The sequence below is a fragment of the Capsella rubella genome, unplaced genomic scaffold (genome assembly GCF_000375325.1).
Source record: "Capsella rubella cultivar Monte Gargano unplaced genomic scaffold, Caprub1_0 scaffold_7, whole genome shotgun sequence".
Lineage (NCBI taxonomy): Eukaryota > Viridiplantae > Streptophyta > Magnoliopsida > Brassicales > Brassicaceae > Capsella > Capsella rubella.
Genome location: NW_006238917.1, coordinates 10,726,558 through 10,741,758, shown reverse-complemented (window position 1 = coordinate 10,741,758; position 15,201 = coordinate 10,726,558). Strand labels below are relative to the sequence as shown.

At 36.2% G+C, this 15,201-nt stretch overlaps 3 protein-coding genes across 3 annotated transcripts; all 3 read right to left on the bottom strand.

Moving 5' to 3' along the window:
• Nucleotides 1-1,809: 1,809 nt before the first annotated feature.
• Nucleotides 1,810-5,464, bottom strand: LOC17880898 (disease resistance protein RPP4). Its single transcript, XM_023779862.1, is given in 7 exon segments — nucleotides 1,810-2,295; nucleotides 2,297-2,557; nucleotides 2,751-3,065; nucleotides 3,135-3,251; nucleotides 3,395-3,709; nucleotides 3,913-4,969; nucleotides 5,100-5,464. Coding segments are annotated over 7 exon segments (2,553 nt in total). The 5' UTR covers nucleotides 5,450-5,464; the 3' UTR covers nucleotides 1,810-2,157.
• Nucleotides 5,465-6,709: 1,245 nt separating this feature from the next.
• LOC17880462 (DUF21 domain-containing protein At4g14240) lies at nucleotides 6,710-9,945 on the bottom strand. The gene is made up of 12 exons (XM_006283543.2): nucleotides 9,556-9,945; nucleotides 9,371-9,447; nucleotides 9,208-9,291; nucleotides 8,991-9,104; nucleotides 8,648-8,731; nucleotides 8,471-8,542; nucleotides 8,304-8,371; nucleotides 8,040-8,127; nucleotides 7,869-7,942; nucleotides 7,365-7,760; nucleotides 7,203-7,284; nucleotides 6,710-7,106 (listed from the first exon to the last, which is right to left on the bottom strand). Exons 1-12 carry the CDS (start codon nucleotides 9,797-9,799, stop codon nucleotides 7,008-7,010), a joined length of 1,482 nt encoding a protein of 493 aa, XP_006283605.1. The 5' UTR covers nucleotides 9,800-9,945; the 3' UTR covers nucleotides 6,710-7,007.
• A 1,858-nt stretch (nucleotides 9,946-11,803) lies between these two features.
• On the bottom strand, nucleotides 11,804-15,151 carry LOC17878004. The gene is given in 3 exon segments (XM_023778479.1): nucleotides 11,804-13,111; nucleotides 13,113-13,167; nucleotides 13,936-15,151. Coding segments are annotated over 3 exon segments (2,361 nt in total). The 5' UTR covers nucleotides 15,090-15,151; the 3' UTR covers nucleotides 11,804-11,959.
• Nucleotides 15,152-15,201: the final 50 nt, after the last annotated feature.

Genomic DNA, 15,201 nt, shown 5'->3' with positions numbered 1-15,201 from the left:
CATACATCCCTTCAGGCCCGAAATCAAAGCATGTTATATGGTTTCGTCCCAAGCGCTATTCGAACCGGCGATATTAGCACTTGGTTTCTTTTTCTTGTTCAGGTTGACTTCCTCAACCGTTTTACAGCTTCAGAATCAGAAATTGGTCCATCAATTAAACCAATAGAAGAAACAGTTCTACGATGTTAAAACCAAGTTGCAGATCAACGAAACATATTATTTTGATGAACTTATCTCAGTTAACCGGTTTTGGAATCATGTCAGCAATTACTTGGTTTCCCGGTGGTCGTGTGCCTTTCTGTCTTTGTAGAACGACTAATTGCATTGCTCGATAATTAATTCGGAGGGTCTATGGTTTTATTTGTGCTTTTTGACGATTTAGTTGGTGGATGATCTGACATTGCTAGGAGTTCGTGTTGGGGCTAATCAAGAGGCTCTAAACTCCCTCTCTTCTTTAAGCATAATAGTTGATTACATCTGCGTAACAAATTACAATATATGTCTCCTTCAGCTCCACCATGTCTTGCTGATGAAACGTTTATGTGTAGACTTCTGCAAGTAGATCCCTTAGATACTAGAAATAGCGGATGATATTGTAAAAAAGGTTGAAGAAGCTCTTGCTTTGCGTCACTCCTCTACTATGGAGTTGATGGGACTTTTTCAAAACACCATTGCTAAACAGAGGGCAAAAGCGGTAAGCATATCAGAAAATTCACTTTCTATGAAATCGGCAAAAGGTTCGTTAATTAGTTTGCCAATTATTGATTTTTTTAACTACTAAAGACAATTCACCGTTTTTTTTTTTGCAGATGCCAACATACAGTTGTCTAACATTTTCGATATGATGAAAGAGGAGGCCAAACACTTGCGTGAAATGATTGATGCTTTACATGTGAGGCACAAAGAACATACGAACCAAGTTCAGGCATACATAAGCAGCCATTTGACAGATCAATCCGAATTTAAACACATCAAAGTTTATATATTTGTTGGTTTTAGACAACATGAGAAGTCAGCTGTTTGTTTCTATAAGTGTAGCATCTTTTCCACTTTGAATGCTAGAAGCGAAATGTAAAAATTTATGTTAACTAACATGTTAACATTCATAATGGTTCTCTGACTATTGGGTATCTTTGTTCAATAAAGGGCAATAGGTCATGTTACACTTAAGTAACATCACAAGCTACACCTCATGAGAAGCATTTAGCTAATGGAATCTGTCAAAGAAGTCTATGCTACTTATGAGAAACATAAATATGAATCTGGTACATTAATCCATTATACCATCCATATCCTAATCCAAAAGTCCAGACTTGAATGTTTAGAATGTAATCAGATTCCTGAATTTTGTATTTTGCAGCAAAATTATTAGAGAAGTGAGGCTTTGTTCCACTATAATCAAATCAAATAAACAATCTGACATCTTATCAAACCGGCTTTTTAGAAAGTTAAACAACCTGGCTTTTACTGACAACATTTCAACCAGCGGGTGATTAATTATATATTTTTTTTCAATAGTCAGACTTTGTGTTTTGATTATATGTATTTTACATTTTCTATAATCAGTTTATTAAAATACAATTTACTTAAAATTCTTATAAATAAACTTATTTTGTATTGTTTTTATTTTGAGAACGGGTTTTGCTGAAACAACTTACTTAAAATTCTCTTAAATAAAATAATTTTGTAGTCATTTTATTTCATTGAGAACGATGTCTGGCAAATTAAAATTGTTGCGTGGACTAATAAAAACATAGAACATTGCAATATAGATAAAACAAATAACTGATTTAATATCAATACTGTCGGACTAATAAACATTACCACAAACAGAAAACAACACTACTAATTCACATTGATAAGTAGTATATAAGAAGATTACATTAAGGTTCAAGAGGTAATCACTAAATATAAGGCTAATGATCGATTTCAGCTTATATCAGTTTGTACAAAAATTACCTATTCCAGTCTTCTAAACATGATTCATCATGATCAGTGACAGTGTCCGTGAACTCATGCTAGTTGCTCTGCCTGAGTCTAAAAGGACTCAACCACCCAAGTTCTGCACAATAACTTACCCCGGTTGGAATGGTCCTCCAAAAGCAACATGATAGCCTCCAAAAACCGTCCAAAGAACACGAGTCATGACAACTTGTCCTAGTCTACGATGCCTTGTATCCAACTCTTGAGTACAATGAGCCTCGAGAAATTCTCAATGCAACAACGAAATTCGCGAATGGCGCGCGTGTTTTCGAAATAGAGCTTTTCGATACTCCATGGAATCCGAGGAAAAATTTCTCAAACGTAAGCAACCACTAAGATCGAGGATTTCGAGAGATAACAAGGTGACATCGGTTGGAAGAACCTCCAGCGATATGCACCCTCTCATTTCCAACCTCTCTAAGAATTTTAGATTCCCAATTGTAGAAGGTAAAGTCACCAAACTTTCACATTTGTTGAGTTTCAAACTCCTCAGATTGATGGCCTTGAATAGATCTGGAACTTCTCTCAACTTTGTACATTCTGACAGATCGATCTCTATGAGACTTCCAAGGGACTGAAATTAAAACCAGAAAAAAATTGGATCATTATGAACTATATAATCAATTCAATTATATACCTACGTATGTTAAAAACTACTATTTATGTATGTATGTATGTAAAATCAAACCGTGGATCACAAGCCATATTAACAATTTTGGTTATGTGAAACAAGAATCAGTAAATGCTATAAACATTAAGAACGTTACCTGGACGCCTTCCCATAGCTTCTCAAGCTTTTTGTTGCCTATCACTACGAGACGAACGAGATATTCCGGACGAAATTCACATGGTAAGCATCTCTTAAGGCAGCCGAGATAGTCGAGTCCATGGAGATCTCTGTTCCACATTGTGTCATAAAGATTCCTGTTCCATAAACAATCATCTACACGGATCTCAACTTCATATGGCATATGGATTGAATTCTCCATTTTAATTACGGGAAAATTTGTCAAATTATGACAAAAAGTGAGATCGAGGTCTTGGAGAGATTTCAATTTGAGATGCGTTGGAAAACTCTTTAGCTCGATGCAACCACGCATATTTAACTTCCTCAGTTTAATGGCAACCTGAATCGAGCGAGGAAGCTTCACCAAAGATATGCATCCATGAAGATCTAATTCTTCGAGGTTTATTGCCTTAGAAAGATTTGGAACTTCTTTCAAATATTTGGACCGACTTAAATCCATCTTCTTGAGGCTTCCTAGTGGCTGAAAACAAAATAGGGAAAAAGAGAAAAACACACATGTTACTAAATATAGTAATATACCTACAACTAATTATTAAGAGGGTTATGTTATATTATGTAATTAGCATATACCTACAACTAATTAATACAATGCATGATTGTTACCTGAGTTCCATCCCATAGCCTTGTAAGCTTACTGTTCTCCATGCTGAGTTCAACGAGATGGTCAGTATTAAAACTACGAGGCAAATACTTCAATGGAAAACTATTCCACTCTAGCCATTTGAGTTTACGTGGCCAGTAGTCGAGGCCGTAAGGTAGATGCACTATACAGGTTTCAGTCGATGACCACAAGGAATAGTTATGGATTTTTAGAAATTGGAGATTAGCCATGCCTTTGAAGGAGTCTCCATCAATTGAAATAAATTCATTACTAAGTTCTGATGCTTTGAAGAATATTCCGACCACAGTTTCCGTTCCCTGCAAAAAAAAATATTGCAAGAGAACAACTATTAGTTTAGCCATAGCAACAATTTATTCTTACTAATCTAATGTACAGTATAATAACAAAAATGATTTTCTTTCTTTTAATATGAGTGTCAAAACTTTATACGATTATAAATTATACCGGAAATAAATTATAAGATGATGCATTAAAATATAGTTGCGAAAACAAAACTTACCGTTTTATGAGTAAATACTTCTAGAATTTCCTCAGCATTCTTCAGAAATCGAGATTTTACAGGATTACCTTTGGACTCTGCGCGATCAATTTTAATACCCAACTTCTCTACAAAATTGTGCATCTCTATATATCCTTGTGGTGTAATACGTACGAGGGACTTATCAATCAACGGTTTAAGCCCAACATTATTGCAAAGGAAATCTTCGAAGTAACGGACTCTACAACCATTGAAAAAACATGCAACGTACAGAAATAACTCTCGATCTTTTTCACTTAACCTGTCGAACCTGATTCTTAATGGTTTCTCAATTTTTTCATCCAAATCATTTTGGAGTTGAGGCATGATTTTCATCCACTCTTTTATTCCCCTTTTCCTTAAAGACGAACCCAAGATACTGAGACCCAAAGGAAGATTATAAGCAAGCTTCGCAACTTGAACAACTAGGTCCTTAAAATCATGAGGTGGAGAGTTCTCCCCAAAAGCAGTTTGACATAACATTTTAAGAGCAATATCTTGAGATGGGAACTTCACCTCGTATAAATGGTCAACATCATGAGCCTTATCAAGAATTCGCTTATCTTCAGAGATCACAATAATTCTGCTTCCAGGTCCAAACCATTTAGTTTTCCCCACCAAGGTCTTAAGAAACTCTGGATCATCCACATCATCAAGAACCACAAGAACTTTCTTCTTATTTAACATTTGCTCCACTACACCTAACTTCCCTCCTATCTTTATATCCTTACCTAAAATATCTGACAGAAATTTTTCCTCCCACCTAGACTTGATGCTATAGACATGAGGTATGAAAGCGTGAAAGTGGAATTGGCTTAAGAGTTGACCATATAGAGCTTTTCCAATGGTACTCTTACCAATCCCTGAAGGCCCCCAAATCCCAATCATTCTAGCTTCCTTGGATTTCAAGGACAATAATGGTTCCATTTCCTTTAAACGAGCTTCGAGCCCGACGAATTCATCAAAACAATTCGTGGATGAGGTAAGTTTATTCGAAACATCATTAGCTATCTTTTCAACCATGTCTGCTTCACTAGACCTAATAACAATATTGAGTACTTGTGTCAACGAAAAGAAAGCACAATCGAAGTCTATGCAAAAAAAAAAAGTAATGGAATAAATAAAGAAACACACATAAAATAATGGAATAATCAAAACAGCGTACGTACCCGTTCAGAAGATCCTCTCCGGCTATTTTTGCTATATCTGTGAGAGCTTCCATCCATATTTGTTTCTGATCCTCTGGTTGTTTTTCCTTGATGACCACGCATGTCTCTTCAAAGACCTTACCAAAATCACCGGTCTGTTTTCCAACTTCCGAAGGATCAACGTCGTAGAAAACCGGAATCACCATTTGACCCAATTTCTTATAGCACTTGTGAATCTCAACCAATTCATTTAAGCACCACGTCGAAGAAGCATAGTTCTTTGAGAAGATGACGATTGAGATCCTCGCTTCTGCTATCGCAGTTAAAAGCGAAGGGCCGATTGGGCTGCTTCTCTCAATATCATGATCCATGAATGTAGTGACAGATTTGCCGTCGAGAGCCTTGAGAAGATGGCTGAGGAACGTCTTGCGAACATCTACACCACTGAAGCTTGGGAAAACGTCGTATCTATAGCTGACAAAAGAACAAGCCGCCATGGGAGAAATTAGTAGCTAGCTTGAGAGAAGAGATCACCAAGAGTTTTAGGATATGTATATCAGCACACACCACAACTAGCAGTACATATATAGACTATTATTATATGGTGTAAAAAATTCTCATATAAACTATATAATATAGTATGAGAAAAGAGAGAGAAATGGGGCTTCCTTTGCTCGAAGACTTGCATAGAGAAGACTTATTGTATACAAGATAGACATTCTTTCAAAGATTGAAATTTTCATGAATTATATTTTTAATATTTGTTACTAAAATATAATTAAGTGAATTTTTTTTACCATATTATTGAACCACTACAACATTTGATTTATTTGATGATCATTGCAACTTTTAGTTTATTTGATGAAATGTTGCAATCTTTGGTCTATTTGGTGAACCATTACAAATTTTGTAAATTCAAGACATGATCATCCTACATATTTTAATAGATTCAATTGACATGATCATCCTAATTATAAACATTTTAATAATATTTAGGATGATCATGTCTCTTAAATCTCTTTCTTACGTACGAGAGTTATCTTATATCATATCTCTCTGTTTTAACAATCATAAAAAGTTTTTTAGAAAATTTTATTTCTTTATCGTATTTTTCACTTTAGAATGAAATTATTATCTTTTCCATACATATTTTAACTTATCATAATTGACTCTCATTTTGTTACACATTTCCCTTTTAAATATTTTTTGATATTTTCTTAACGTAACTATCTGTTTTGATATGTTTATATAGTCACATCTTGTACCTGCATCTATTTAACGTATATTTTACTAAACAGTCTCAAAAATGTTTTAGACAATCTCGTCTCTTAATTTACCGTTATAATTTATTTGATATCATTGTTTTACTTTTAGAATTTTCTTAATCTGGAAAAACAATTATTGGTATCTTCATTCGAATTTTATATTTCAAATTGTTTGTAACAGTTCAATATGTTTGTAGGTAACTAAGACACCAAATTTGACAAAGCTATCGATGGATTTTTCTTGTAAAGACTTTGTCAAAACTCAAAAGCCACCGGTGAAACCTTCTACGCAATTGTTTCGAAACTATTGCTATTAGCCATTTACAAAATACCACAAACAAAAAGCCTGTGGCTTCTTTAACAAAATAGAGTGAACAACAAAATAATAATAAAAAGAATTATAAGTTTGGGAGTAGTCGATGTACAAATTTTACGTATTTTGTAGAATACATATTATATATATAAAAAGAAAAAAAGAAAAAAAAAACATTTTCAAAAATTGGGACGAACCATTGCTTCAGCTGACTTTTTTTTTTTTTTATGTATAAATAAATATGATGAATATTACCAATGGAACAGAATATTTGGGATCTTTTAGTTTATTCTATGTTCCATTTCTGATACCGCAACAGAGCTTTTGGCTCCTCAAGCAAGGGGCACAACATCAGTTGTTTCTCCGAATAGGCTCGGCAATAGTTCCAAGCAGTTTATCTTGTTCCTGACCTGAACCTTTTGTCGGCTGCGCTTGCTTATTTTGTCCTCCCTGCAGATACAAGTTACATCAATTCTAAACTTTTCTCTTCTGCACAACAACACAAAGAACAAAAGAGTGCTATAGAACAAGAGAGTGCTAACTCACAGTTCCCTTTTGTGCCAGCAATTTCCGGCTTGAAGGAGCTCTCGCTATTGACGAGGCAGCCGCAGCTGCTGCTACTCGAATCCTGCAAAAGAGAAGAAAAATAAATCAGTGGCTCAAACATTGTTGTATAAGATATTATGCCATAGAGTATATTAGCGGAACCTTTTATGTACGTCAACATATTCATCTGTTTCATCCACTATCTCTTCTTGCAGAAGCTCTTCAAACACATCTTCTAAAGTGATGATACCGATTACCTCACCATCTTCTATAGCGTCTGAAGTATGTGAGAACCCATGTTGTCCGCTCTCATTGTTTTGAAAGAACGATTGTCCATTAGCCTTGTCGATTGTGACGATGACATTGTCGTGGTTTCCTTCTCGTTTTAGTAACAGTGGTGCAGTCAAATCGGAGTCATTGTTTTCATCAGTATTCTCTTCAAGCAAAGTTGAAGGAGGAACTTTGCTTTTTCCCTTAACCTTCACAACTGCAGCCATGTGACTACTTCCCTTTTGAAACTCATTCAGTATATCATACAAAGGCATGTCAGCTGGAACCCTATTGCAGCATTATAAACATCACAATACAAATTTCATTCTACATACAGATGCTCTCCCCGAAACAACATGGAGAAAAGACTGGAGGATAAACTAGTAATGGCAAAACCTTGGAATTCGACGTATACAAACTGCACTGACAAGGGTCTCTGTTTCAGGGCGAACTGTAAGTAGACTCTTCACCTAGAAGAAGGAAGAACTTCTTGATTAGAATTTTTCAATGCATGAGATAAACAAAGTAGTCAAGCATTGAAACATGGAAAATAGTCAATGACATTACCAAAAGAAGTCCGATAACATTTTTTGGATTACCAGAGTAGACAGGAACACGGCTATGGCCTCGTGCCAGAATCTTACCCATAGCTTCCCTAAGAGATTAATTACAGAGAAAGCAGTATGAGATACAAAGTAGAGTATGAGCTAAAAATAGTTGCAGAAACGACTGCCATGCAAGGATTTTGCAGAATCAATATTAGAGGAACACCAAGACAACAGGTAAAATATTTCAGGCAGTAAAGTAAGACAGCTAAGAACCAAAACTCACCAATCCAACTTTGAATTTACATCCAAGGAGAAGGTCGATTCAATTGGTGTCATAGCTTCTTGTGCAGTCTGTTAAATCAAATACTACCTTTACATGAATAACTTGTAATAATATATCTTCACAGATCAAGCCAATGATTCTGGAATTCTAGGAAGTCAAGCACATACCTTTTCAGTCAAATCCAGAGCTCCACTAATGATAGTGGTCTCATCATGCGTAAGTTCACCTCCCTTTCCAGCCTAAAACAATAGTCAGAGCAACAATGTAACCATATTAGTAATCCAAATTTCCAAAAGTTGTGAGGAAGGAAAGAAAATTGTCAGCATTTTCACAGTCTATAATACCTCTTGGCTATGAATGGATACAAGAGCTTTCAACTGAGCCCGCCTAAATAAAGCGTCATTGTGTCCCAGCACCAAATCTAAAATCTAGCCAAAAGCATTAAAAAAAGGTTCCCCAAAAGAGACAATATAAGCGAAACTTGAAATATGGAACATTGTATACAGCAAGAACAAACATATAGCGATAGTCTCAAATAACATTAAAGAAACACCCATGAATTGCTCACAGATAGACAAAATCCATAAATTATTTCCACTTGATCAACCTTAGACAGGCAGACACAAGAAGATGATGACTGAAAACAACAAGAACATTCTTGACCAAACAAATACTTTTAAAATTTACCTTTCCAATGGGAAAAGCAATAGGGTAGCAGAGAATCATTAAAATGCGGACAAGCCATACAAAATTTGCTCCAACCGCGAGTCCATACCTTGTGCATATCGCTTGAGGAATAACCTTAAAAAGGCCAAAGACAAAAAAAAATGTTCAAAATCATCCAAATCCTCGATAAATAAACCATAAACTTAGATAAACACCTCCAACAAAAAAACACACATACCTCACCAAAAGCAAGAACAAATGTGACAGAAAGAACAATCGCAACGTATTCATTGAATAACTTATCCAAATATATAGGTAAGCCCTGCCAAAATCCCACAAACCATCAACAAAATCTATCAATTCCATACAGAGAAGCTAAGAGACTTGAAAACGAGATTTACCTCCATAGCCATAGCATTACAGAGAAGCAGTGTCACTAAAAGCTGATGCTGTTTCTGAACAACCGGAAAAATCGCAGCTGAATCATTCATTATCAAACAGAATCACAAAATCAGAAAATCAAACAGAAATAGAAACACAAAAATTCAAAAAGAATTAAAGGAATCAAATCAAATCAAATCATCACCGGCTTGTTTCTTCTCATTAGGTGTACCACTCCGCTGAAGAATCTCGAGCTCAACAAGACCAAGAGACATAAGGCCAAGAGTTAAACCAGACATAATCCCGGCGAAGAGAACGAGGAAACAAGAGATTCCGGCGTAAGTGATCCACTCAAACGATCCAAACGGGATCGCTTCACCTCCGTTACTGTTGGATTGTCCGAGTCCGGATAACATCCTCGCCGCCGCCACCGCATTAATCAGATGCATCGTCTCTCTCTCTACTGTAACCTCGGAAACAGAGCTGATTACTTTAATTAGAATTCGTCACTATGAATCTCTTCTGATTCTCTCTGGTGAGTCTGGTCACAGGACACGAGACGACCTTTTTTTTTTTGGCCCGTTTTTGATAAATTTTATAATCCGTTGGATCTCACCAACATGATGGATTCAGTTCAGTACAGATATTTTTTTTGTAGGACACAAAACGGCAAAAAAGTTTTAAGAAAATTGTATTTTGACCCTTGAAGTTTAGTTATTATGATAGTATGACCCGTTTAGTTTTGATTTTGTCGTGAAGGTCCGTATCATTACAACCACACAGATGTTTAATGTTGTAGCGTGTCCACGGAGATTTATGATCTCATCGAACAATCTTTAGAAGCAACAAATTTTATTCTTTTTGTTACTATTTCATTTATTATTTTTTTTTTTTCAGTCAAAGCTTGTAAATATTGGGGCTGTTCGTTTCACCGCCGCAAGTAGTTGCGGCTGCAGCGGACAATGGATTTATTTCAGTACAGATGTTTGTATGGTCACCGCAAGGAGCTGACGCAGCGTTCAGCGACGAGAATTTTGAAATGTTAGTTTTATTCAGCGGTCGTGATTGAAATGTTGTGTTTAATCTAGAAATTGACAAAAACACTCTTGTTCAATGTTTTACAAATTCTAAACAGAAGAACGAACGACGAAGAAAAGAAGAACAGCTCCATATTCAATTTCTCTGCTCCTTTTCTCTCATCTTTGTTCTCTTGGTAAGCTATTATGTACCTTCTTCTATAATTTTCTCCATCTCTGTTTTAGCATAAATTGAGATTAGTTGATTAGCGGCAGCGGCGACAAAAACGAACAACAACCTGCGGCAACGTTTGCTGCTACCGCCGGCGGTTATGAAACGAACATGACCAATATAGAAAATGAAGATTTTGGTTTTACAAAAAGCATTATCTAAATATTGGCAAAACAAAAAAGCACAGATATGGAAGATCATTTCGAGATCTTCGAACATATTCGAGGGTTCAATGTGACTATTATCACTTCGGCCAACACACAAGATGAGACTTTACCAAAATATTATTTAAGTTAGATGAGTATTAACGGTCACCAACGCTTCCTATGTCATCTTTGACGTTGTGACTTTCTCATTTGATGATTTTGAAGATGGTTGCGAGAGAGATCTTTTAGTTGTTGTGTAGCACGTTTTTGCCAAATATGGTATACGAATACTAAGTTTTCGTGATATCTATGTTTGTAATGAGATTTGAAGTGTTTTAAAGATGATTTATACAGTTCTTTTCAAAATTTTGGGAATGTATCAATAGGAGCATTATTTATATAAAATAAATAAAAAGATTGATTTCCACTTTGGATATAACATTTTTTCTCAGCCAAAGAAATGTTTTAAGAAGAAACAAAAAAATTCCACATTCTCTTAATGTCATTGAGAACTTTGACTAAATATAATATGTTTGGAAGATGATTTCGTAATTCATAATAAAACTCTTTGATCGTTTCAAAATATAATGAAGCTTTTGTATGCCTTTACTCATTTATGTGATCCAAACGATATATAAAACCAAAAAAGAACTAATTAGACAAACTTAAATCTGTTAGCCTAGTTAACTAAAGTTATAGAGAAAGATTTTGGTTCTTCATCACGATACCATAAAAACACACTGTCTTTTATAAACTGAATTCCTTTTAAATCCCCGACATGAAAAAAAATAAAAAATAAAAATAAGTTTAGTTGAATCTACTTGTTGATTTTTAAATGGTATTAACATTCTAAAACAACACATTGTGTGGGACTTGTCTTACTGCGCTAAAAACAGAATGTGAAGAATGACACTAAAGTGAGTTAGGAATTGACTATTTCGAAATTTAATCCGTTTTGCTACTTCGGAGCCAAGAGATATATATATATATCTTTACTTCTTGTGCCACTAAGGTGTGATTTGGAAGAGTGATATGATATGTTTTTCTCAACTTGCATATTTAAACATGATAATCCTAATTGACTCACACAAAAGAGAATGTACTAGAAAAGGTTATTTCACAATGAATTTTAAAAAGAACAAAGAATGATCAACTCAGCACCACATCCGAGAAATTTAAAACACATATTTTTGGTTAAACTAAACGTTGAAAGCTTCATTGCCAAGTAACCGAGATCATCGAATTAGCAAGCCGGGACTGCTCGAATGTGGCGTCATCTCCGTAATCTAGAGTCTTGGAAGCACCAGGAATCGCCTGAACCAGACTAAAAGCCTTTTTCTCAGATTCATCCATCTGAGAATAGCAAAAAGACCAAAGAAGCTGAACCGGTTCGCTCTCGAGAAACTTCCTCTGTTTTCTCCTCCCATCTGGAAACCGGACGCAGAGATTACACACAAGACTTGGATCAATGTCTCCCTTTGGCTCTTCTGTGAGAACCGGGAACTCTATACAAGCCTCATCTTCATCAGTCTCTGCATATTCTTCCCCAATAAACGGAGGCACAAAGTCATCACTCTCTCTTACTGATGACCAAACCTCCCTCTCGTCTTCATCTTCATATTCTTGGTCTTGATCTTCATTATATGCTTGGTCTTGATCTTCATATGGTTGGTCTTGATATTCATATGCTTGGTCTTGATTTTCATATGCTTGGTCCCAGCAAGGAGCCGCAACTTGATTGTTATCCTCATTTTCAAAATCTTCACCCCAGGAAGGAGGAGGGGGTTCATAGGCGTTGTTGCTTGACAAACAAGTCTCTGTAGTTTCCGTGTGCCTGTACCTTGTCAGAGAAGCAATGTATTCGTGAGGACCAGCGTCCGTATACTTCATCAAATCCTCCAAAAGACTGTCAGCTTCGATCTCGCCGCTCCACATACCCATCTTCTGGCCAGTAATGGGATCGATAACAAGCACCACAGGAGGAGCAGATTCAACCCTGTAGAAACTAGAGACTTTCCTACCTTCGACTGTATCATTATAGACCTGCCATAAAAAGAAGTTAGGCTCAACTGCTAGAGAAACCGCTTCGTTTCCCCATACATCTTGATTAAGTGTACGAGAAGCTAACTCTTTCCTCGACTGGAGATTCACTATCAACCATTTGTTATTTCCTATTGAAACAGACTTGGCATCTACAAACGAACCCTCTTGAAGCATATAAAAAGGAGGGCTAAACGAGGAAGAAGAACTCGAGTCTGAATCATCATCGGACGTTCCTGATGTTGTCGAGCCCTCTATTAAAGTAGTGTTGTTGTTGGTGAGATAGAGGTTGATGGCTTCATCAATCTTCCAGTCTGTTCTCTGTAAGAATCTCCTTGCGGTTTCTCTGGTCTCACCGACAGCGATCTCGAGGAAAGATGTGACTTGTTCATTTTTACGAAAGAGATCTATCGCTTCATCAATCCGTGATGTCGTTGCTATCACTCTAGGTTGGTTCGTGAAAGATGGATCCATTGTTGTTGCTTGTTCTGAGAGAAACAAACTAAGTCTTGGGAAACAAAGGAACTAGGATAGGTTTTTATATATATATATGGAGCGAGAGAGGCAGAGAAATCAAAGTTCCTTTAGGGTTTCTTCCTTTTTATTCTTTAAGGAAAAGGAAAATTTATTTTTGTTTTATATTGTCTAATAGATTTTTTACTTTTTTTTTTTTAGATATACACAAATCTTTAGAATTAACAACTACTTTACCATTGATTAGTATAGTACGTTGATAATTAAACTTGGATGGGGTTTTGATTTGTTTGTGTGTTTTAAACTTTTGATTACTTTTCATAATTACAGTATTTATCTAAATTAGATTTGATGAGATACTATTATATATGTGCAATTCACCATATATTATTTATTGTAACTTTATGATAAATCTAATAAAAAGTTGTAAATATAATAGCATAAAATCTAATGTAAATATATAAAAAAAATCTTTTTTAATTGAAAAGACATTATATTAAACATAAGTTGCTTCATATTGGAAAAATAAAAAAAATAATGATAATGATAATAATAAGATTTTGTTACCCTAACATACTGTAGATAGCATAAATATGTCATGACAAACGAAGCAGAAGTTTAAAAAGAAGCAACAACAGATAACATATAAAGAAGCAACAACATGTCGGAATCTTCACTCCCAAGTAACAGAGACCATCGAATTAGCAATCCCAGATTGACCAAAGGTGGCTTCAGCTCCATAATCAAGAGTCTTGGTAGCACCAGGAATCGCCTGCACAAGCTTGAAGGCTTTTTCCTCGGACTCCTCCATGAGAGAAAAACAGAAAGACCAGAGAAGCTGAACTGGTTCGCTCTTGAGAAACTTCCTCTGCTTTCTTCTCCCATCTGGAAAACGAACGCAGAGACTGCATAGCAGGCTTGGATCGCAATCTTCTTTTGGCTCTTCTGTCAAAGCCGGGAACTCAAACAGGTCGCTTAACAAACGAGCCTCCTCGTCAAGCTCGGTTAAAGACATTAATGTCTCTTCAATGGAATCGGGCAAAGGAGGATCAGCGAAAGTAGACATGTCTTGATCACCACCATTATAAGCCTGGCTGCTTGAAAACCAAATCGGTTCTGTTTTGATACGTTTGTTGCTTGTCAGAGACGCAACATGTTCGTGAGGACCAACATCGAGGTACGTCATCAACTCCTGGAGAAAAGCTTGAGCTTCAATCATACCGGCCCAGGTATGCATCTTCTGGCCAGTGATGGGATCGATGAGGAGTATCACTGGAGGAACAAAGATGTTACCGTAAAAAGTAGAGATTTTCTGACCTTCGTATGTATCATCATAGACCTGCCACAAGACGAAGCTGGACCGGATGGTTTGAGAAACGGCGTCGTTTGACCAGACTTCAGTGTTGAGTGTGTGACAAGCAAACTCTTCCATTGATTGGATGTTGACAAGCAACCACATATCCTTTCTACAGGAAGCTGCTTTCGCTTCTTCGAAGGAGCCACTGAAGAACAGATCCGGAGGAGGACAGTACAAGGAAGAACCGTAGGGTTCCTCATCTTCTTGTGTCGCGTCCCAGATCTCTTCAGTACTTATTGCGAAGGGACAAGTGTAACAGATGTCAGCATCGTAGACGGAAGGAACAACATTAGGGATCTCTAGTTCTTGATGATGCTGGAGTCTCCTAGCCATGAGAAAGAGGTTAACGGCATCTTGAAGATTCCATCTCGTTGCTTCAAGGAACCGAGTTGCGACTTCAGTAACTTCACCATCGATTATGTTGATGAAAGACAAGATTTGGTCTCTCTCTTGGTCGATCGTTTCACTCGACATTGTTTTGCTGTTGAGAGAGATAGAGAAAACAAAAAGAAAAAGAGAATAGATATGTTGGAAACCTAAAAGATGAATTGAACGATTTGTTAAGAGTGTTTTTTTTATAGAGATT

Bases quoted from the DNA above. Each gene is read 5' to 3' on its own strand.
- LOC17880462 (XM_006283543.2), bottom strand. From the start codon at position 9,799: ATGCATCTGATTAATGCGGTGGCGGCGGCGAGGATGTTATCCGGACTC. The intron at 9,105-9,207 runs GTATGTGTGTTT...GGCCTTTTTAAG, and splicing joins TTGTTCTTGCTTTTGGTGAG to GTTATTCCTCAAGCGATATG. The intron at 7,107-7,202 runs GTGAGTTAGCAC...TTGTATCTGCAG, and splicing joins TGCTGGCACAAAAGGGAACT to GGAGGACAAAATAAGCAAGC.